This window comes from Peromyscus californicus, unplaced genomic scaffold (assembly GCF_007827085.1).
Source record: "Peromyscus californicus insignis strain IS unplaced genomic scaffold, ASM782708v3 Scaffold_10__1_contigs__length_136768540, whole genome shotgun sequence".
NCBI classification, from domain to species: domain Eukaryota; kingdom Metazoa; phylum Chordata; class Mammalia; order Rodentia; family Cricetidae; genus Peromyscus; species Peromyscus californicus.
In genome coordinates this window covers 13,285,819-13,310,259 of record NW_026294391.1, presented here as the reverse complement: position 1 = coordinate 13,310,259, position 24,441 = coordinate 13,285,819, and the positions used below count along the sequence as shown (strand labels likewise).

The following is a 24,441-nucleotide window of genomic DNA, read 5'->3' as shown; positions in this document are numbered from 1 at the left end:
TATATTCCTAACTACAACACAACCATGTCTTTGAATTTCAACTGAGGATAATTTTAGCTCCAGGAGACCTTTTGCAAGATCCCGGAGACATTTTTGATGGCCAAAACTAGACTGGACAGGAAGGATGCAACTGATACCTAGTGGATTCTTCAAAACTTACAGTGCATGAGATAGTATCCTATAACAAGGAACTATCTGGGCCAGAAAACATCAATATCACAGAGATTGAAAGACTCTGATCTTGACTTTCTAAACTTAGATGCTTCTCTCAAACTGAGTTTTTCCAAGACAAGAAGAAACTGAAGAGTCTGTCCACTGGCTTTGAATAACCATGCCAGGCACATGTCCCTAGAAAGTGTAGTTGTTTAGAATGTGGAACTGAAGAGGTCTGAAATCTAGGAAGAATGGGCAACTTGTGGGGAAGTCTGCTTTGACATTTCCCAGCTATGTGACCCTTGGTAAGACCCAGTACCTCTGTGGGCTTTCCCATATGCTCATCTCTAAAATGAACTCAGTGATGCTTTTCCTGCCACATACCGTTGTTCTAAAGATTGAAGTATAAACGTCTTATCAGAACTAGGACTTTTGAAATGCAACTAAATTTCCCATTCTGCAGGCTACTAAGATTGTGTCCCTAAGGCTGGTGACATCTCAGTACCTGTAGCTGGGAATCTTCAGAAAGACTCCCTTGAAAGGGCCAGAGTTCTGCACACTCAGGGATATTGCAGTTTCACAATAGAATGGGGTGGGGCAGTGTTAGGTAGATTAAGGTTTATGTAGATAGTACAAAATTTCAGAAAGGAAGACTTGAAATTTACAAAGTCTAATTCTTGAGATGGAACCAAAGACTAACCAATGTCCTTCTTTTCTCTCCCCCTCCTTTTTCTCTTGTGCTCTTATCGTTTCAGGTGCACGGGGCCTGCCAGAAGCGGTTTTCCCAAGGAATGTTCCTTTGGAAGTCGTCGCTCAGCCATCGTGCCGCCAACCGCGCTGAGCGACCCCAGAGGCGATGGTGAGTAGATTGACTTTTACTTCAGAAACACACTGGGGAGGGAGGTTGGGAGGGAGGGAGGGAGGGAGGGAGGGAGGGAGGGAGGGAGGGAGGGAGCAAAGCTTGGTTGGGAGGGAGGGAGGGAGGGAGGGAGGGAGGGGAGGGAGGGGAGGGGACGTTGGTTGGTTGGGAGGGAGGGAGGGAGGGAGGGAGGGAGGGAGGGGAGGGATGTTGGTTGGTTGGGAGGGAGGGAGGTTGGTTGGGAGAGAGAAGGAGGGAGGGAGGGAGGGAGGGAGGGAGGGAGGGGAGGGGTTGGGAGGGAGGGAGGGAGGAAGGGAGGTTGGTTGGTTGGGAGGGAGGGAGATTGGTTGGGAGGGAGGGGAAGGAGGGAGGGAGGGGTGGATAAGGGCTGGGAAGAAGGGCGAGAATTATTCTCCACAAGTAGTAAAATATTTGGGGGGAATGGGAATTTGTATGTGTGCATCAAAAAGCTAACAGTTAATCCTTCAAACTTTGTAGTGGCAAATGTTGTGTTTTGGTGTATGTGTACTGTGTATGGGCATGTTATCTGTAGACTGTCAAAATTGTTTCTGACTGTTCAAAGTTAATTTCAGCTTTCTTAACTTTTTTTATATTTTCAAATACTACCTAATCTAGGCAATAAGTTTCATAGATTTTTTGAACCTGTTTCAAAAACTATTGAAAGCTTAGGTTATATTATTTTTAAAATGGAAACTAAAACCAAAATCGTTACCAGATATGAAACTAGCATGGTTATTGCCCCAGCACTCTTCACTGATATTTCATCACTTCCTGGACAATAGTGATTTATTGAAAGTTCTTTTTTACAAGGTTCTGGAATCCTACAAAGCCAGATCTAAAATAGACACTGTACAGCAAGTAATCATGATGAATTCAGGGTCTTGGTATAACACCACAATTAACGATTGAATGGAACATATATTAAGTATCAAAGAAATAATAGAGACACTTGGATATCAACCAAGTGTTAGAAATATTGACAAAAAATACAGGTGGGGACAAACCTCAGGCTACTGAATGAACCATTTCCAGATGTTTCTGAGGGCAAGTGTAAGCATGTGCCTCATAGTGCCATATAAAGACACAAAGCTAAATTCACTCAGAGATGCGTGAACACACCATTCTCAGATTTTTCAAATATTTATCTTCATAACATCACCCACTAGACAATTGACTAAAGAGGAAAAGCAATTGGTAACTTGATCAATGAGAGATGGTTGACTAGAGGGAAGAATGAGGAGGCTTGGGGAAGGTAGAATTGACACACGGGGGAAAGTAAGAAGCTAATCATCTGAGCAACTTCAGGCCACGCATGAAGCCAACCTACTGTTTTTCTTGCATCGTTACCATTCATCTATTTCCCCCTCTTATCGAAAATAGACTCTTTCCTCATACAGTATATCCTGATTACAGTTTCTCCTCCCTCCTCTCCTCCAGTTCCTCCTCACCTCCCCTACTATCTGGAACCACTCCCTTTCTGTCTCTTATTAGAAAAAGAGCAGACTTCTAAGAGATAACAATAAAACATAACAAAATAAAATATAATAAGGTAAAAAAAATCACATCAGATTTGAACAAGACAGACCAACAAAGAAGACACAAGAGTCAGAGACCCAATCATTCACACACTCAAGACTCCCACAAAACACTACACTGAAAGCTATAATATATACAAAAAGGACCTGGTGCAGACCCGTGCAGGTCCTGTGCATGCTGCTTCAGTCTCTGTGAGTTCATGTGAGCTTTGCTCAGTTGATTCAGAGGGCCTTGTTCTTTTGGGGTCCTTCATCACCTCTGGCTCTTGCACTCTTTTTTTCCCTCCTCTTCTGTGTGGGTTCCCTGAGCTCTGAGGGGAGGAATTTGATGGAGACATCCCATTTAGACCTGTGTGTTCCAAGATATCTCTCTGCATAGTGTCTGGCTCTGGCTTTCTGTACTTATTCCCATCTGCTGCAGGAGGAAGCATCTCTGAGGATAGAAGTCAACCTACAAGCTTAGTTTTGTGCTCCTGTTTCCTTCACTAGTATCTGGAGATAGTTAGCATCCCACAAAATCATCCCAACTGTATATTAATGGAGATAGAACTATTGTTTGTGCCCAAGTCAAATATGCTCTGTGCTTTCTGTCCTTTCAGACATTGGTTATATCCAATGTAAGGTTATTTTGTCCAACACCACTTCTGATCCTTTTTATGGATCAACTAATGGCATTGCTTTCTTTTACATAGAATTGATGGACTAGGCTGTTACTTTGTGTCATCTAGTGTGCTATGAAGCATCTTTTAATTTTGGCTTCTATGTAGCAGCAATCTTGGTCCACTTGGATATCACGCCAACAACCCCTTTTTCTACCATGAATTATTTAGCCTGGACTTCCTCAAAAAAAGGCTTTAAAGAACCCCCTTTCTTCTGGACTATTCCTGGGCTTTTTAGCCTTCACAAATAAGTCCTTCAAGAGTAGGTTTCCTTTTGAGCTGTTCCATTCTAGGAGAATCTTCTGCATTTCTCAGTCATAGAATCTTAATGGTGGTATTGTTAATCTGCCCCAACCTCTCAACCAAGCTGGAAAGCCTTTCTCCAGCAACCAGATGACATCCTTCTGAGGCAGCCTTTGACAGTGGTGTTGTGGCATCCATTCCTGCATTCATTGAGTCAGTCAATGGGCTTCAATTGATTGGCAAGGCCTCTAATTACTCAATTACCCACTTTTCTCTACACAGCCTATTTAGTAAATTCCTTTAGGGTCCAGCTCAAATCAAGTATTATCTTCTGTTGCTTCTATAATGGTCTCCTCACTTCGGCAAGTTAATTACTTCCTATGCAATAAAGTAAGAACTCACACAGTGGTTGTTACACATGAGCATGCATCAGATTCATCGAGAAGGATTTATTAAAACACAGGTTTGGGGCCCCACACCCTCAGAGATTTTGATTCAGTACACCTGGGTGAGGCCCAATCATTTGCATTACTGAAAGTTCTCCAATGCTTTCTATGCTACTAGTCCTATGAACATGCTTCATCATTTACTGTCTGATCTTAGACAAGTTACCTAACGTGTTTACTCCTCATTTCTCAATTTTTCATTATTACTAAAGTGTATTTAGCAAAACATTTAATACAGAAATGTACGGAACTCAATTTTGATGTCCTAGTAAAACAGGCCCTAACAAGGCTTCTGCCATGATACTATTTTCTCATAAGATGATTATAAAACAATCATTTCCACTCTACTCTCATGGTTATTTAACTTATAGATACCATTAACATAATTTTCACTTTCTTTTTTTTTTTTTCTTTTTGGAGCTGAAGATCGAACCCAGGGCCGTGCACTTGCTAGGCAAGTGCTCTACCACTGAGCTAAATCCCCACTTTCTTGTTTCTTAATTCTTGACTGGCAAATATATTCACATAGGCCAGTAGTTTTCTCTAAAAAAATACAAATTCTTTATAAGAAAATCTTGCATCTATCCTCTCTCTGATCTCAATTTCTTATATCCCTCATCTCAGTTGGTGTATTAGTTACTTTTCTCATTGCTGTGAACATATACATCACAAGAGGCAACTTAAAGTCAGAAGGATGTATTTTGGCTCACAGTTTGAAGGAATAAAGTACAGTCCATCATGGTGGGAAAAGTATGGCAGTGGGTGATTCCATGGTAGCAGCAACATGTGAGCTTACTCACATCAGTGTAGACCAAGAATCAGAGAGATGGGGGCTTGAACGACAGCTGGACTATAACCCTCAAAAGGCCTGCTAACCTAGTGGCCCACTTTCCCCAACATGTCTACCTTCTAAAGATTACATGATTTCCAAAAACTAGCACCTCCAGCTAAGGACACATGATACTGTGGGAGATATTTCATATTCAAACCATATATCTTGGGGTCTGCATTATTTGTTGGGATACATACAGCAAGACCATCTTGTGACCTGACTTACAATGTTTTACTTTGTAGTCTCAATCTCACATTTCTTTCACATTGCTTCCTCTAAAGCATCTTGATATCATATTATCTGGCCCCTGTCATCTCTCTGACGTCATCCTCTTCCACTTTCCCCCTCATTCACTCTTTAACAATCACACTATTCCCAGACAACCTAGAATACCCTCTCAGGGTCTTAGTGCTTTTTCTTGTCCTCTCAACACACACACACACACACACACACACACACACACACACACACACACACACACTTCCTCCAAACGTCTGCATTACACACTCCTTCCATTTATTTGAATATCATCTTAAATATCACCTTCCCAGAGAATTATCCTTGGCCACATTGTTTAAAAGAATAATCCCCACTCCCTTTCTATGTTTTTTTTTCTTCATAACACATTACCTTTTATATTTATCTTGCTTTCATTAAAATAAGAATTGTATTTTGTCCACCAACATAAACAAGAATGGGCACAGATAACATCCTCAATACATATTTGTTGAATGAATGCATGCATGAATGAATTAATTAATGTGACAGAACTACTATTATGATAGCATTTTACCTTTCGTTAAAAATTACTGATAAGGGTATATTGCATTTGTTCATGTAAGGTACATCCAAGCTATACTGCTAAGGAAAGATAGTAGATCCCTCTTGTAGTTGCAAGTTCTGCCAGGCCCTGATAATGTGGTGCATAACTGCTTAGGATGCCTTCCAAAACCAGCAGCCAGTTAGTGGGAGCCAGCCCACAGAGGAAGCTACCTTTGATTTTGCTAGGCACAATAGATGTTTTTTTAATGTTCAGCATACCCATCCTACATAGGAGTGAGTAACATGATTTTTGCCCTATATGTTTATTTTTTCTGGAGTACTCCCAACAAGCCATGAGCTCAGATGTTTGAGGACCTGGTATTTGTTGATAATCCCTCTCCCAGAAGACTATCACTGCCTAGATCCTTGCCAATAGGCTTTAAGACTTACCACACGCTGGCAGGAGTTGACTATTTAGACTACTATTTGGCTAGTATAACCCTACTTCTTTGTGAGTGACTTCAATGTTGGAGATTATTAAATACCCCTCTCTCATTCATACAATTTATCTGTAGGCTCATTCTGCCATGGGATTGGTGTGATAATGTAGACCACTCTTTGTTAGCCTTAGAGATGTGAGAGAAGCCTTAGAGAACTTTGAAGTTCCTGGCTTTACCTTCTATCATTCTGCTGGGAACTGTGTTGTTAGGTAGCTCCTGGTTTAATGGCTGGTTTTCTTTCCCTTCTCTCTTGGCCTGCTCCATTCTCACTGTGAGAACTGAGGTGGACCAGACAGAGTGGACTAGCTTGAGTGCTGCTCCTCCTCTTGGGCTCTCAATCTTTTTTTCATTTTTTTCCCACAAAGTTTTAAAAATCTTTGGCTGGTGTAGCAATTTCTTCATTAATTGTCTTCCAGCATGCTCACTTGTATATGTGTCCATCTCCCTGGCTTGAGGTCAAGGGCTATATTCCTAATAATATCTAATATGATATCTGGTATATAATAATTTCTCAGAAAATGATAGGGGAATGCCCAGAAATAGTAGAGCAAACATGTTTACTCCACTTTTTAATGATGTTCTAGCTTTTTTCCTCTACTCCTTTATAGCAAAGGATTGGGGATGGTACTCAGAAAGTCTCTGTAAAATATGTGATGCTAGATCATATCTTATCTCGTCTCAATTGCCCTTTTTCTTTTTCTCTTGTGTGTTTATCAGGCCAATTAGTGGTATCGCCTGACTTCTGGAATCTTGATTGGCCATTGACTTGTTCCTGTCCCTTGCTCATCTTCATCAACTCCAAAAGTGGAGATCATCAAGGGATCGTCTTTCTCCGAAAATTCAAACAGTATCTTAATCCGTCTCAAGTATTTGACCTGGCGAAGGGTGGACCTGAAGCAGGGTAAGCATGGGCTAAGGTGGTATGGTTGGGTGTACAGAACAGTCTACTACCCCTTTACATTCTAGGCTAGAATTGTTTTCTGGGATTAGTGCTTGTACCCAGGCAGATAAACAAATATATGACTCTGGAATATTTTACCTTTTGGCCTCTCTCAGAAATCTCTTCAGTCCCTTTTCCTGCTCCCAAACTTGCTTCACTTTTTCTGATTGGCAAGACAGAAAACTGTGCCATTTGACATCAGAGGAAGAAGCAAAGGGGCTGTCACTACAGACTTGGAATCATTTGACAATCCAGTGAGCCAGTGACAGCTATGCAAAGTGTTCTTCCTGAGACTCAGCAGATGACTAGATTCTTAGTGGCTTCCAGAGGAAGGCTAAGCACACAATCCTATGAGTTAAGGCAAGGTCTGATTGCTGAGGTTACCTTGTGAAGCTGGGGTCACAAATATACACAGAGTCAGAGGCTAATGCAAAGAAAAGGCAGAGTGGCCTTGTTAGAAGGGTGCTAAAGCAGGAGTCTTTAGGTCCTGACATACTGTAAGAAATACTTATAAATTCCAATTACTCATGAAATTATTTCATTTTTTTCCTTCCTCCTTGCAGCATCTGTATGTTCAAGAACTTTGCTCGTTTTCGTGTTCTGGTTTGTGGTGGAGATGGCAGCGTAAGCTGGGTCTTATCTACGATTGATGCCTTTGAATTGCATGATAGGGTAAGTCCCTGGCTGAGTCAGTTAACTATTGCTAGAAAGAGTGGGGTGTGTGGAGCTATCTATTCCAAGAAGTCCCAAGTCTGCACTTATCCTATCTACAAACATGTCTTCTACAAGCTTAATAGTTAACCTGACCAATCTAAACATGCTCACTTAAGACAATTCTCTGTATCTGGGTGAAGGAGAAATAAAGGAATGGGCGTAAAGAATGAGCCTTCTCTAGGCTTCAAAGTAAAGAGGTGAAAAAGAATGTTCCAATTTTCTTCTTGTGAGGGCAATGATTTTCTTCTCTGAGTCTCTAGAGGGGCATAAACTTTTCTCTAATTTTCCCCATCTCTAGGCAGCCCTTTGCTCTTCTGAATCCAGAATCCAGCATCTGTCTTGCTGGACTCCAACTCAAACAACTATAGCTATGACTTTTGCAATAACCCAGAAACTGAGTAGATTATCATTATTATCATTATTATTATTATTATTAGAAATGGGGTCCAATTCATTTGAGGAAATACCATTCAACTCCAAATCCCCTCCTGCTATACTTACTATAAAGAAATCCTTTAAAGTCCCTGGCTGTAAGGCCTATGCCTGTCTATTCCTTCTCAAAGTGTTTCAGTGAGGGAAACATGGCGGAAGGACTGTCTGAATGAGTGTCTCTCTTTGTTCTTGCAGTGTCAGCTGGCAATCATCCCACTTGGAACTGGTAATGACCTCTCTCGTGTCCTTGGCTGGGGAGCATTCTGGAATAAAAGTGACTCACCACTGGATATTTTCAGCAGAGTAGAGCAGGCTCACGTGAGGATTTTAGACAGGTGAGTGACCAAAAGGCCGTATACTTATGCCTCTTCTATTTCTGTCACCTTAGTCCAGAACCCAGCCCCCTTTGAAGTGCCATTTCCCTTGTGAGGAAAGTACAGGCTCATTTGGAAGGTCTTGTCTATTGAGAAACCAGAGAGCCATATATCCCTCAAATATTGTAGAAGCCCCTCTTCCCCCCTTAAAGATCATAGAGTAGGAGCTTCATGGATACATTTCAAGAGTTTGCTGAGTGTCCTCCAAAATGCATGATCACTTGTCCAGTGGAAGTGTACTTACTCATGAGAAAGACTCTAGTATTATCAGGCTCTCAGAGAAACTTTAAAAAAAAAAAGGGTGGGGGAGGAGATTCAGCACCAATTGGCTTATATTTTCTCTGCTCCAGAGAATAGAGAGAATATTGTCATCCTATATCCTGAGAAATAGGACTTTTATAGTGAGGTGTGGGTTTTCAAGATACAAATCTGGGATCGTGACAAAGATTCTTATTCTGTAGATCTTGAGCAAGGATCTGGCCTAAGTATTTCATAAACATATTTCTGGTGCTCATGGCGCTACCTCTGGTTGAAAAAACACTGATTTCTGAGAGTCCTGAGGAAAATTCCTTCCATCACACTAACCTAGGGATGTCATGAAGTAGAATCCTCTCTTATGTATACTTTGAGATTAGGTATACTGCTTGAGTACACTCTCTAGCCCTCTTCCCCAAACACATAAGTAGTTTGAAATCTTTCTTGTACTGTGAAGCACTGATTCCACTTGTAATTAGCAGACACCTAAATAATATTTGTGTTTAAACTTTATTTTAGATGGAGTGTGATGATCCGTGAATACCCCAGACAATTCCCACTGATAAAAGGACGGGAGGCAATGACTATACCACAATTTGAGGTAATTATTGGTGAGCTATAATTCAGAGCAATCATTTTATCACAAGTGAAATATGAAGAAAAGCCTAGAAAGAATATTTAGTATTTCATGGACTCAATGAGGATGAAATCTCTGAGGACAGGAGACATTAATCAGCAGCTATTTACTACAGATATGTTAGGCATTAGGGATGTAAGTAATTTTTGTTATTTATTCATTCATTCACTCAAAATTATTTGTGGAATAACTACTGTATATGAGGTACTGTATTAGTAAACGTTCTTACACATTAGGAGATAAAGAAGGATAATATAGCCCTCGTTGTTGTGGAGCTCAGAGTCTACTTAGAGGTAGAAAAGGTAAAGTTTTGATAAAGTGCTACGTGTATTTCTGTATGTCCCTCTGTGACATGTCATGGAAAACATCCAGAATGAGTGCCATTTCAGGTTAGACCCAAGAAACAGCAATAACTAGGAGAAAAGAACAAAGGAGGCCTGTCTTAGTTAGGGTTTCTATTGCTGAAGAGATGCCATGACCACAGCAACTCTTATAAAAGAAAGCATTTAATTGGGGCTGGCTTACAGTTTCAGAGGTTTAGTCCATTATTGTCTGACACCTCAAAGCCCACCTCCCCCTGCCCTACTTTCTCCAACAAAACCACACCTTCTAATTCTTCCAAACAGTGCTACGCCCTAAGCATTTAAATATATGAACCTATGGGGGCCATTCTTATTCAAACTATCACAGGCCTGTTTTTATACTGTTCCAAAGACAAGAAAGGCTGTATCATATTAACAGGACTGAAAAGCATTTATAATGTCCAGGGCAGAGTGGCCAGGGATGGAACATACAAAATGAGAGACTAGAGAAGTAATCAGGGACCAACCCAGAAAAGGCTAATAAAGCACTGTAAGAAATTTAGATTTTTCTCCTAAGAGCAATGAGAATTCTAGAAGAGTTTGGGGGGATTTTGTTCGCATGGATGTAGGATAGGTGTACATGTGCAGAGCATACAAGTGATCAGAGGACGACCTCTGGTTTGGGTCCTTAGGCATCCAAAGTTTGGGGGGATTTTGTTCGCATGGATTTAGGATAGGTGTACATGTGCATAGCATACAAGAGATCAGAGGACGACCTCTGGTTTGGGTCCTTAGGCACCTTCCACCCTTTTGTTAGAGTCTCTCATTGGCCTGGAATATCACAGTGTAGGCCAGGCCAGCTAGCTGACTAGATTCCAGGGCTCTGCCTGTCTCTGCCTCCTATCTCATTATCACTGGAACTGCAGGTGGATATTACTATGCTGGCTTTTTTATGTGGGTTCGGGGGATTCAAACTCAGCTCCTCATTTTTTCAATGCAAGTGCTCTTACCAACTGAGCCATCTCCCCAGCCTGTTTTTTTCCCCACCTTACTTATTATACAAACTTCCAAATATATTGGGAAGTTGAAATGGGAATGTCCACCATTGAAATCTCATTATATTTGCTTTATCACATACCCAACCAACTACCCATCACTGAGTAGTAGCCCCTGGTGTGTGAGGAGGCAACTCAAGGACTAAAGATCAGAGGCAAGGAGAACAATTGGGAAGTGCTGACTTTATTCAAACTAGAGATGATGGTGACTGAGGTTTGTGACTTGGTAACAGAGGTGAGGAGAATTGGACAAACTGGAAACACTGAGAAAGTATGATTGTAAGGACTTGGCAGATGCTTGGACCTGGAAGTGATAGGAAGGATTATAACTTGTAATTGGGAATACAGCTCAAGAGTCAGACTACCTGGAATCAAATCTAACAGCTGCTACCCAATAATTCCTTTCTTGTGCCTCAGTTTTCTCTTCTGTGAAATGGGCTTACAAGTAATCTTGACCTCTCAGGGTAGATATTGAGAGCACATAAAAATGATGTGTACATATAACTTAGAACACAGTCAGTTACATACTCAGTACTATATGAGTGGAAACTGTATTGTTAGCAATCTTATTCAAAAGGTAAACTTCTGGTATTGGAAAGATAAATCAGAATCACAGATCTATTATTTATTATCTGTATAATATGAGATTTTTTCATTGAGTTCCTCTCTCAGTTTTAGAATGATTTTAGATCCAAGATTATCATTAGGTACTTTTAATGAGAATTATTTGGGTTTATTTCCAGAAAGGCAGTTGAGTTTCTGGTAAAGATGGTCAGGGGTGGGTTGAAGAGATGCAGTATGGTAAGTCACAGTGCTAAGCTTCTGAGATTGAACACTCTGTTTCCCCCTAGGCTACTGCCATCCAGCACTTGGAGTCTGCAACCACTGAGTTGAACAAAGTCTTGAAGGCCAAGAACCCCACCGAGGTGATCATCGCCACTAGGTCAGTCTTTCTCTGCTTCTCATCCTTTGGGGGATCACAGGCTGTTCAGAGGTGATGATATATGAGGCTCACTTTGATAGCTTGGGGGTTCAAGGCCAAGGAAAGAATGTATTTGTCTTTTCTAATCATTTTCACTCAGCCCAGATTTCCTGAGTGGAAAATTTAAGGTAAAAAAGATGAGGAGTCATGCAGCTGAAAACAGAGACAAAATTGCAAGCAGGTATTTGGAAAGAAGGCCACAGAAGGGACATAAACCTTCTAGATAATCCAACAGTGCAGACCCCTTATTTTCTACTTTGGCACTGGAAAAGGGCTCTTCAGTGCCTGCTGGTACCTGCTTGCTTGCTTTTTATTTTTAAATTTGTATTATTTGCCAATTTAAGCTCTATTCATTTTTAGAGTTTACCTATCCACACAATCCAAAATCCAAAGCACAAGTGTCTCCCATGCATTCCATTGACAAAGTCAAAACTTTTCTTAGTGGCTTGGTAGCCCTGTAGTTTAATTATTCCCAAAATTTAGCAATCATTTTAAATGGGCAGTAGCATATAATGTGCATTGTTTTATAAAATGTTTGATTCATTTAACACCATATCCTGGGACTCATTCCTTGTCCACACATCAGGATTTTTCTTATTAAAATATTATTTTTGAACATTTCATACATGTATGTATACAATGAAATGTAATTCTATTTACCTCCATTTCACCCCTTCATAGACTCTCACATCCTCCTCCCAATACTACCCCTAAATATGTCTTTATTTTTTGATAACCCACTAATCCAGTTAATGCTACCCATATATGCATGGGTGTGTGGCCAACCACTAGAGTATGGGAAACCTATCAGTGGCCACATCCTCAAAAGCAGTGATTCTCCCTCCTTCAGCAACTGTTCACTACCAATAGCTTCTCAGTAAGGGGTGGGCCATGGTCATCATCTACTCGCTCTATGCTGGGATTTTGGCTGGCTTCTGAAGGTAACCACAGCTACTGTGAGCTCCTAAGTACAATAGTCATGTCCTGCCCAAAAGATAGATAGCACTTCACTGCACCCTTTCCATCCTTTCTACTCTTCTGCCATATCCCTGAGCTTTAGTGATAGTAGGATTAATACAAGTGTCTTCTTTGGTACTGTGCGATCAATCTTTTCTTCTCATCACATTGACTTTTGTTAGAGATGCTACATTAACTGCTGCCCACTGCAAAAAAAAGCTTCTCAAATAACCAAGGTTGAGAGCAGTCCAGGTCTGTAAGATTTAAACAAATATTTAGAAGGTAGTTTGACAAGATGACCATTTAGCAAAACCATATCAGCAGGTTATACCCTAGGGTCTATGACCTTTCAACCTGTGGCCTTTTGAGAGGGCTACAGTAACGTGTATGAAATGACTTCCTGTGGATCCGGCCTCAATTTGAATCATAAAACAGTTAGTTACCCCATAACAGTCATGCCACTTTCACATCTGTGGACACATCTTGCCTCATAGGATGATATTGTAGCATGCAGGCCCCAGCACTGGTGGATGAGGTCATTGATGTCTTTCCTTCCCCAGCAGCCTGCATAGCTTATGACACTGTGAGAGGTAACCAACCAGCAGGAGAAAGTTTCCCAGGTGTTTTGGAATTGATTCCTCTATATTATGCAGCCAAAGTATGTGGTGTTTTCCCTCATAGAATCTTACCGTGTAGTTATGGTGGGTAACCAAGGGCAATGGCAATATCTTGTACTGCTTTGGAGACTGCTGGTGCTCCTTGACCAGTAACTCATAGGGAGGTATCTCATGCCTTGCAATGAGATTTTAAATAATGAGCCATGTCTTCTGGGAAAGACATCATTCATCCACGTAGTGTGATTCCATTCTAACTGTTTCTTTTGAAAATTGTAGTTTTAAATTATCTTAACAAGTGGGTTTCCATAGTTTTGTCATACATCCTTAGTTTTCTTTAACCTACTCACTACCCTCTTCCTCTGTCCCATCTATCAACCCTGTTCCATTTAAGTCCTTTAACCCTATATTCCCCATATGTAACCATTTTCATATTTATTTTTTGTATCTTCTATTTCTTTTTTTTGGTTTTTTGAGACAGGGTTTCTCTGTGTAGCTTTGCGCCTTTCTTGGGACTCACTTGGTAGCCCAGGCTGGCCTCGAACTCACAGAGATCCGCCTGGCTCTGCCTCCCGAGTGCTGGGATTAAAGGCGTGCGCCACCACCGCCCGGCCTGTATCTTCTATTTCTATTTTTATTTAATTATAAAATTTAAAAGTTTTTCTAATTGATTTCATTCTTATTTTTAAAATGTATTTATTTATTTTACATCTCAATCAAAGTTTCCCCTCCCTTCTCTCCTTCCCGTCTCTCCCACCACCTTCCCTCTGCACCCTCCATCTACTCCTCCTCCATTTATGTTCAGAAAAGGGCAGGCCTCCCATGAATGCCAATCAAGCATGACATAGCAAGTTGTAGTAGGACTAAACACCTCTCCTGTATTAAGATTGGACAAGGCAACTCAGTATGAGGAATAGATTCCCCCCCCCAAAAAAAAATAGCAAAAGAGTCAGAGACAGCCCCTGCTCCCACTGTTAGGAGTCCCACAAGAGGACCAAGCTACACAGCTGTCACATATATGTAGAAGGCCTATGTCAGTCCCATGCAGGCTCATTGGTTGTTGGTTCAGTCTCTGTGAGCTCCTATGAGCCCAGGTTAGTTGATTCTGTGGGTTTTCTTGTGATTTCCTTGTACCCTCTGGCACCTACAATCCTTCCTCCCTCTCTTCAGCAGAATTCCCTGAGCTCGGCCTAGTGTTAGGCTGTGGGTCTGCATCTGTTTCTATCAATTTCTGGATGAAGCCTCTCTGATGACTATTAGGCTAGGCACCAATCTATGAGTATAGCAGAATATCATTAGGCATCATTATTGTGACATTTGTTCTTCAGTCATGTTTGGTTCTATCCTAGCTGTCAGGGTCATCCAGCCTCTGGGTCCTGGTGCTCCAGGCAGTGTCAGGGGTGGGTTCACTCTTGTGACATGGGTCTCAGGCTGGACCAATCATTGGTTGGCCACTCCCACAATCTCTGTGCCACTCTTAGCCCAGCATATATGCATAGGTTATGTGGCTGAGGTTTTGTGACTAGGTTGGTGTCCCAATTCCTGTACTGGTAGTCTTGCCAAGTTAAAGGAGATGGCCAGTTCCAGCTACATACCACTTATTGCTAGGAGTCTTAGCTGGGGTCATCCTTGTAGATTCCTGAGAGTTTCCCTTGCACCAGGTTTCTACCTGACCCTGAAATGCACCCCCTTTCTAGTTGTCTCTTTCAGTACTCTTCCCACCCCCCACCCCACCTGATCTCTCATGTTTCCATCCCCACCACCCCCAGTTCACCCATGAGATCTCTTCTATTTCCCCTTCCCAGGAAGTTTCATGTGTCCCTACTTGGGCCCTCCTTGTTACCTAGCCTCTCTGAGTCTGTGGATTTTTAGGTAGTATGGTTATCCCTTAATTTATACTAATATCCATTTATGAGTGAGTAAGTGTTCGTCTTTCTGGGTCTGGGTTACTTCACTCAGGACATTTTTCTTTTAGTTCCCTCCATTTGTCTGCAAATTTCATGATGTCATGGTTTTTAACAGCTGAGTAATACTCCATTGTGTAAATGTACCACATTTTCTTTATCCATTCTTCAGTTGAGGGACATCTAGGTTGTTTCCAGGTTCTGGCTATTACACATAACACTGCTATGAACATAGTTGAGCAAGTGTCCTTGTGGTATGATTGAGCATTCTTTGAGTATATGCCCAGGAGTGGTATAGCTGGGCTTTGAGGTAGCTGAATTCCCAATTTTCTGAGAAATTGCCATATTGTTTTCCAAAGTGGCTGTACAAGTTTGACTCCCACCAGCAATGGAGGAGAGTTCCCCTTGCTCCACATCCTCTCCAGCATGAGCTGTCACTTCTGTTTTTGATCTTAGTCATTCTGACAGGTGTAAGATAGAATCTCAGAGTCATTTTGATTTGCATTTCACTGATAGCTGAGGATGTTGAACATCTCCTTAAGTGTTTTTTTTACCATTTGAGATTCTTCTGTTGAGAATTCTCTGTTTAGATCTGTACCCCATTTTTAATTGGATTATTTGGTTTGTTGATATCTAATTTCTCGAGTTCTTTATATATTTTGGAAATCAACCCTCTGGATATAGGGTTGGTGAAGATCTTTTTCCATTCTGTAGGCTGCCATTTGTTCTGTGGACCGTGTCCTTTGCCTTACAGAAGCTTTTCAATTTCATGAGGTCCCATTTATTAATTGTCAATCTTAGTGCCTGTGTTATTGGTGTCTGGCCCTGGGCTTTTTTGGATTGGGAGACTTTTAATGATTACTTCTATTTTCTTAGGGGTTATAGGTCTGTTTAAATTGTTTGTCTGATTTTGATTTAATTTTGGTAAGTGGTAGCTATCAAGTAATTTGCCCATTTCTTTTAGATTTTCCAATTTCGTGGAGTACAGGTTTTTGAAGCACAATGCAATGATTCTTTGGATTTCCTCGGTGTCTATTGTTATGTCCCCCTTTTTGTTTCTTATTTTGTTAATTTGGATATTCTCTCTCTGCCTTTTAGTTAGTTTAGAATAAGGGCTTGTCTATCTTGTTTATTTTCTCAAATAACTAACTCTTTGTTTCATTGAGTCTTTGTATTGTTTTCTTTGTTTCTATTTTATTGATTTGAGCTCTCAGTTTGATTATTTCCTGTTGTCTATTCCTCCTGGATGAGTTTGCTTCTTATTGTTCTAGAGCTTTCAGGTGTGCTGTTAAGTCGCTAATATGAGATTTCTCCAAATTCTTTATGCAGGCACTTAGTGCTATGAACTTTCCTCTTAGCACCACTTTTATTGTGTCCCTAAGTTGGGTATGTTGTGCATTGGTTTTCATTGAATTCTAGGACATCTTCAATTTCTTTATTTCTTTCTTGATCCAGTGGTAATTCAGTAGAAAGTTGTTCAGTTTGCATGAGTTTGCAGGCTTTCTGTAGTTTATGTTGTTGTTGAAATCTAGCTTTAATCCATGGTGGTCTGACAGGGTGCTGGAGGTTATTTCAATTTTCTTGTATCTGTTGAGACTTGCTTTGTGACTGAGTATATATATAGTCAATTTTGGAGAAGGTTTAATGAGGTGTTGAGAAGAAAGTACATTCTTTTGTGTTTGGGTGAAATGTTCTGTAGATATCTGTCAGGTCCATTTTTGTCATAACATCTGTTAGCTCCAGTATTTCTTTGTTCAGTTTTTGTCTGGATAACCTGTCCATTGGTGAGAGTGGAGTGTTGAAGTCTCCCACTATCAGTGTATGAGGGTCACTGTGTGATTTAAGCTTTAGTAGTGTTTCCTTTACAAAAGTGGGTACCCGTTTGTTTGGAGCACAGATGTTGAGATGTTATCTTGGTGGATTTTTCCTTTGATGAGTATGAAGTGTCCTTCCCCATCTCTTTTGATTAATCTTGGTTAATGTCTATTTTGTTAGATATTAGAATAGCTACACCAGCATGCTTCTTGGAGCCATTTGCTTGAAAAATCTTTTTCCAAACCTTTATTCTGAGGTAATGTCTATCTTTGATATTGAGGTGTGTTTCTTGTATGCAGCAGGATAGATCCTTTTTTCATGTCCATTCTGTGAGTCCATGTCATTTTATTGGGGAATTGAATCCATTGATATTGAGAGATCAGTCACCAATGACTGTTAATTCCTGTTATTTTCTTGTAGTTGTTGATGGTGGTAGAGTGTGTGTGTGTGTGTGTGTGTGTGTGTGTGTGTGTGTGTGTGTGTGTGTGTGTGTGTTTGTTTTCTTTGGGTTATGCTGGTGTGAGATTATTAATTGCCTGTGTTTTGTGGGTGTAGTTAACCTCCTTGGGTTGGAGTTTTCCTTCTAGTACCTTATGTAGGGCTGGATTTGTGGACAGATATTATTTAAATTTGACTTTGTCATGAAATATCTTGTTTTCTTTATGGTGATTGAAAGTTTTTCTGGATATAGTAGTCTGGGCTGGCATCTATGGTCTCTGAAGAGTCTGAAGGAAATCTGTTCAGGCCCTTTTGGCCTCTAGAGTCTCCATTGAGAAGTCAGGTGTAATTCTAATAGGTTTGCCTTTATATGTTATTTGGCCTTTTTTTTCTCACAGCTTTTAATATTCTTTCTTTGTTCTGTGTGTTTAATATTTTGATTATTATGTGCTGAGGAGTCTTTCTTTTCTGGTTCAATCTATTTGGTGTTCTGTAAGCTTCTTGTACCTTTATAGGCATGTCCTTCTTTAGGTTAGGAAAATTTTCTTCTATGATTTTCAATATATTTTCTGGGACTTGGAGCTGGGAATCTTCTTCTTCTGTTCCTATTTTTCTTATGCTTGATCTTTTCATAGTGTCCCAGATTTCCTGGATGTTTTGTGTTAGGAATATTTTAGATTTAACATTTTCTTTGACCGACGTATCCATTTCTTCTATTGTGTCTTCAGTGCCTGAGATTCTCTTTTCCATCTCTTGTATTCTGTTGGTGATGCTTGCATCTGTAGTTCCTATTCACTTACCTAGATTTTCCATCTCCAGAATTCCAGTTTGTGTTTTCTTTATTGCTTCTATTTCCATTTTCAGGTCCTGAAAGTATTATTCATTTCTGTCAACTGTTTATTTTTTCTTGGTTTTCTTGACATTGTTTAAGAGATTTATTGATTTCCTCCAATTTTTTGATTGTCTTTCCTTCTATTTCTTTAAGTGGCATTTTCATCTCTTCTTTAGGAACCTCTATCATCATCATATAATTGGTTTTAAGATAGTTTTCTTGTGCTTTTGGCTGTGTTGGAATTTTCAGGGCTTGCTGTAGTAGGATGGCTTGCTCTGGTGGTGACATATTGCTCTAGCTGTTGTTGTATTCTTACACTTGCATTTAGGCATCTGGGTTTGGAGTGATTATAGATCCAGGTGCCAAATTCTGAATGTGACTTTGTTGGATGGATGTTTTCTTCCTTAGTTTCTGTTTCCTCTCTAGTCTTCTGGATCCCATGGCCTGTGGTTGGGTAGAGGTTCTCTATCTGTGTTGGGGGCTGGACTTCTGATGGCCTGGGTAGCCTCTGGTCTGGCAGGGGTTTGCTGCCCAAGCTTGGGGCTGAAGTTCTGGCTATGTATGTATGTGGCCTCCTATCTGGATGGGGATCCTCTGGGGTTCAGATGCTGGCCTGGCTTTTGGTGGAGTAGGAAACTTCTGCCTGGTTTTCAGGGAGTTGACCTGTTTTCTGGGGTTCAGGATGCTGGTTTGGCCTCTGGGGATCTGGATTCTGGCCTGGTCTGTGATGGGGTGGAATGTTTCTGCCAGAGGTATGAGCTGGGATATGGTAATGAGGAGATGAGGGACCAGTTGGAACTATGCTGGGAGAGCATGTTCAGGGTTGGGGCGGGGGGCACAGTATTACCTGGGGTTAAGGATGCTGGTCTTGCCTTGGCAAGAGGGAAGAAGAGGCTTCCACCATCGGTGTGGGGCAGGACATGTTGACAAGGAGAGGAGGGGCAGTTGGGGTTATGTTGGGAAGGCATGGGTGGGGCAATGGGGGGGGGCTTACCTGGTTTTCAGGCAGCTGGCCTGGCCTCTGATGGGGTGGAAAGCTTCAGCCAGAGGTGTAGGCCTGGTTATAGTGATGAGGAGAAGGAGGTGAAGGGGACTCCCGCACAGCAGGGGCTCCCTTCCAGACCCTGGATTAGGCACAAACCACACCCAAATACCTGTTTTCACAGAGAGATCCTTTATTAAGCTGGGAAGAAAAGTTAGTAGCTACTTTCTGACTCAGGCAGAAAACAGCAGCAAATGACCTTGCAGGTGTCATTCTTAAGAAGAGAAAAAGGGGAGGTCTGTGTTAGAACAGGCTAGGATGCTGTGGCAAAAAGAGATAGAGGATGAGGGACAAAGGGAATGGGGCAGAGGAAAGGGGGCAGGGGTATTTGTCCCAGAGGGACAAAGGACTGCCTCTGGATAGAGAGGAGACAGACATGGCACATAGGGAAGTAGCATTTTATAAAGGTAAAGGGGAAACCCCTGTTAGGATGGGGTGTTTAATTTTTTTTTTTTTTTTTTTTTTTTTTTTTTTTTTTTTTTTTTTTTTGGTTTTTCGAGACAGGGTTTCTCTGTGTAGCTTTGCGCCTTTCCTGGAACTCGCTTTGGAGACCAGGCTGGCCTCGAACTCACAGAGATCCGCCTGCCTCTGCCTCCCGAGTGCTGGGATTAAAGGCGTGCGCCACCACCGCCCGGCTGGGGTGTTTAATTTTAATTGGTCATGTTAATTAGATGAGCCAAAGGGGGCTTCTAATTGCTGGACCTTGGTAGTCAGCCTCAGGAGGATGAAATGGCCAAATAAGGGAACAGACCTTGGTACTAGCTTTAGGAATGTAGTCTAATGGTTTTTAGCAAGGCAGAGGGAATGGGGGAGAAGGGCAAGGCCAGCCAGAGCCACATGTTCAAGTGGGCTTGTGTCCCTTCAGGAGGAGCAGTTGGGGTTACATTGGGCAGGCATAGGCAGGGTGGGGAGCAGTTTTATCTGGGGTTCAGGGTCCTGGCTAGGCCTCTGGGAAATAGAAAGCTTCCACCAGAGGTGTGAGCCAGGATAAGTTGGCAAGGAGAGGAAGTGCACTTGGGGGATACAGGTGGTGGTAGGGGTTGGGGGATGAGGGGTGGTGGCTTACCTGGTTTTCAGGAAGCTAGCCTTGCCTCTGATGGGATAGAAGGCTTCCAGCAGAGGTGTGGGCCAGGATATGTTGAAAGGCAATTGGAGTTATTCTGGGCAAGCTCAGGCGGGGTGGGGAGCAGTCTTACCTGGGGTTCAGGAAGCTGGACTGGCCTCTGGTGGAAGAGGTGGCCTCTGCTGGAGGTGTGGGCAGGACAGTTGGGGTTATGTTAGGCAGGCACTGGTGGGGTGGGGGTGGGGCAGTCTTCCCTGGGGAGTGGCTGTGACTTCATTTTTGACTCAATTATCATTCAATATTCTGTTATTTAGTCTCCATTACTTTGAGTTCTTTCTGTAGTTTTTTTTTTTTGTTGTTGTTGATATATAGCTTTATTCAGTTGTGGTAAGATAGAATACAGGATATTTCATTTTCCCTATATTTTTGAGGCTTTGTGTCCTGATATGTGACCTATTTTAGCATATAAGTCCTATGGACTGCTAGAACAGTGTGTACTCTTTAGTGTTTGGGCATAATGTTCTGTAGATATCCCTTAGGTCCACTTGATTTATGATGTCATTTAGTTCCAATGTTTCTCTATTTAGTTTTGTTCAGATAATCTGCTATTGGTGAGGGTGAGGTATTGCAGTCACTCACTATCACCATGTTGTAATTAATCTGTTGTGGTTTTACATCTAATGGTATTTCTTTTATGAAATTTGATGTACCTGTGTTTGGTGTGTATGTTCAGAACTGTGATATCTTATTGTTTTATTGTTCCTTTGATGAGTCTAAAGTGACCCTCCTTATCTCTTTTGACTACTTTTGGCTTGAAATCTATTTTTTCAGATATTAGAATGGCTAGGCCTATTTGTTTCCAAGTTCAATTTGCTTGGAATAACTTTTTCCATTCTTTTACCATAAGGTGGTATCTGTTGTTGATGGTAAGGTATGTTTCTTGGATGCATAAAAAAAGGATACTATTTTTTAATCCAATCAGTTAATCTGCTATCTTTTTACTGGGTAATTGAGACAATTAATATGCAGAGTTATTATTGAAATATATATTAACTACTACCTTTTGTTGATTTTGTGATATTTTCTTAGACTTCATTTGTCCTGGTATTGTTTATTCCCTATGACCTCTTGAGTATGTTTATTCTTTTCTTTAGACTAAATTATTCCTTCCAATATCCTCTGTCAAGCTGGCTTGGTTATTGGAAATTTCTTTAGTCTGTTTTTGTCATGGAAGCTTTTCATTTCTCCCTCAATTTTAATAGATCATTTTGTTGGTTATAGTAGTGAGGGTTGACGGTTCTGATCTTTCTGAATTTGGAATACATGTTTCCAGGCCCTTCTGGCTTTAAATGTCAAGTAATCAGGTGCTATTCTGATGACCCTGCCTTTATGAGTGACTTAACCTTTCTCTCTTGCAGGTGCCCTTTCAATAGCCTTATTCTGGTTTTAATGTTCTAGCTATAAAATGTCATGGCGAGTTTCTTTTCTGTCCTGTCTATTTGTACCTACATATGCATCTTTTGAATTCTGGAAATTTTTCTTCTATAATTTTATGAAAATATATTTTATGTGTTAGTATGGTATTCTCATTCTTTAATTCATAATTTGAAGTTTAGGTGTTATGAAAGGGACAGAGAGAATAAAAGGTAGGAAGATTTAGGTGAGGAGTGTTGTCCTATTTTTAAATTATTACTGCCTTTAAGCCATGACTGCAACTCCAGCTGCAATGCCCAGAATCCCCCCAGATTCTGTTCCCTCATGCACCAACTCTTTCAAAGATACAAAGGGAATTTATCTAAATCTCTGTCCCTCCAAAGAACTCAAGATTCAAAGGTTGAGGTGGAATTCTGCTCCTCAGAGAGGCTGAATAGCAAGTCGCTCACCTCCTCTCCTTGCTAGAGTCTCCCCAAAAGCCCCCATCCTCCTCACCCCCACTTAAAAACCCTTCTCCACATGGCTCCTCCCTACCACTTCCTGTCAGCTAGTTGCTGACTCAGCCTCCTGACTGCAGGTGAATTTTATGCTATCAAACAGCGTAACACATCTTTGCATCATTAAACAAATGTTCTAGAGCATAAACAAAAGTAACACACCTTAAAATAATATTCTACAACAGGGGAGAATCTATATGAATCTAATTACAGTTACATACATAGGGGATAATACTTCTCCCGGAAGCCATAGGCTGCTAAAATAAAAAGCCTTTTGTCAGATATGAGTCTGAGATAATTCCTCTCTAGTTGTTGGTCATGGTTGTTCCAGAGAACCCCCCCCCCCCGCCTCCAAAAAAGTACAGGGTATTACTATTGACAGTCAATAGCTTCTGCAGGAGGATGATTCAGGTTTCTTTAATATTGTGGTCCCTGGTAGGTGACCATGTTCCAGTGGATAACCCTACATCCGTTATATATACTCAGCAGTACATGTTATATAGACTCAGAGGTCACGACATTTAAAACTGGAGGGGGTAGATCTGGGGGAAGTTAGAGCAAGGAGTGGGGGGGCGGGATGACTATGATCAAAATACATTTTATGAAATTCTCAAATAATATTTATAAAATAAGCCAAATGAAAACTAAGTGGAAATATCATATGATCTCTATGATAAAAACAGATTAAAGAAATTTCCTCCCTGAGAATCTTTCTTCCTCTTCCCCACTAATGTTCCCTTTCTACGTTTTTGGATTCCACAAGTATTCCACATCAAACACACAAATCTAAAGCTTTTATGTTAAGATCCAAATATGAAATGTTTGATTCTCTGGGTCTTTGTTACCTCACTCAATGTACTTCCTTTCTTGCTAAATAAAATTCCATTGTTCCTAACGTACCAAATTTTCATTATCCATTCATCAATTGGACACCTAGGTTAATTCCATTTCTTAACCATTGTGATTTGAATGAGAAATGTTCCCCATTAGGGTCATGCATTTAAACACTTGGTCCCAACTGGTATTTCTGAGGATGTTAAGGAACATTTAGAAGGAACAGTATTGCTGGATGAAGTACGTCACTGTGGGCAGGCTTTGAGTGTTTGTAGTATTGTCCAATTTCCTGCTCACCTTCTCTGCTTCTTGTACATGACTGAGATGTGTTCTTTCAGCTCCCTGCTCCTGCTATCATGGTTTCCCGACTGTTAAGGACATCTAGCTCTCTCAAACTTTAATCCAAGATAAACTCTTTATTGTTGCTTTTGGTCATGGTATTTCATCACAGTAACAGAAAAGCAACTAATGTACTCGCTACTGTATTGAGCACACTAGATGTGCAAGTGTCTCTGGAGTAGAAAATAAAGTCCGCAGGGTATACACCCAGAAGTTGTGTAACTACATCATTTTGTTTATCTATTTTTAGTTCTTTGAGGAACTGCCACACTGATTTTCATAGTAGCTGTACCAACTGGCACTCCCATTAACAGTGCATGGGGGTTTCCACTTCCCTCATTTTTAAAAAGCATTTGTTGTCTTTTGATTTAATGTGACTTAGGTCAAATGACATCACAAAATGGTTTTATTTTGCATTTCCCTGATGGCTAATGGTGGTAAACACTTAAACCTTTTTTCTTAGATATTTGCATTTCCTTTTTCTGAGAAAACTTTCTTCATGTCCATAGCCCACTTTTTCATTGTGTTGTTTTCTTGGTATCTAGGCTTTTTAAAAAGATTGTATATTCTAGACACTTCTCCTGCCATCAGATGTATAGCTGGCAAAGTTCTTTTTTCCATTCTGTAGACGGCCTCTTCAGTTGACAAGTCCCCTTTGCAGTACAGAAACTCTTTCGATTCATGAACTTATACTTTTGATTGTTGGTCCGATTTCCTGAGTTACTGGGAGTACTATTCAGAAAGTCCTTACCCCAACTTATATCCTTAAGTGTATCCCTACTCTTTTTTCTAGAAGTTTCAGAGTTTGGGGTCCAACATCGATATTTTGATCCATTTGCAACTGATTTTTGTGCAGCATGAGAGAGAAGGATCAAGTTTCATTCTTCTACATCTATATATACAATTTTCCCAACATAGTTTATTGAAGAGGCTGTCTTTTTTTCCATGTGTATTTTTGATATCCTTATATC

At 40.8% G+C, this 24,441-nt stretch overlaps 1 protein-coding gene across 1 annotated transcript in view; it reads left to right on the top strand.

Annotated features, from left to right (window-relative positions):
• Positions 1-24,441, top strand: part of Dgkk (diacylglycerol kinase kappa) — a 129,469-nt gene that overhangs the window by 75,448 nt on the left and 29,580 nt on the right. Inside the window, 7 exon segments of the mRNA XM_052750517.1 lie at positions 909-938; positions 940-1,012; positions 6,728-6,911; positions 7,514-7,622; positions 8,292-8,431; positions 9,245-9,326; positions 11,571-11,662. Coding sequence (XP_052606477.1) covers positions 909-938; positions 940-1,012; positions 6,728-6,911; positions 7,514-7,622; positions 8,292-8,431; positions 9,245-9,326; positions 11,571-11,662 — 710 coding nt within the window.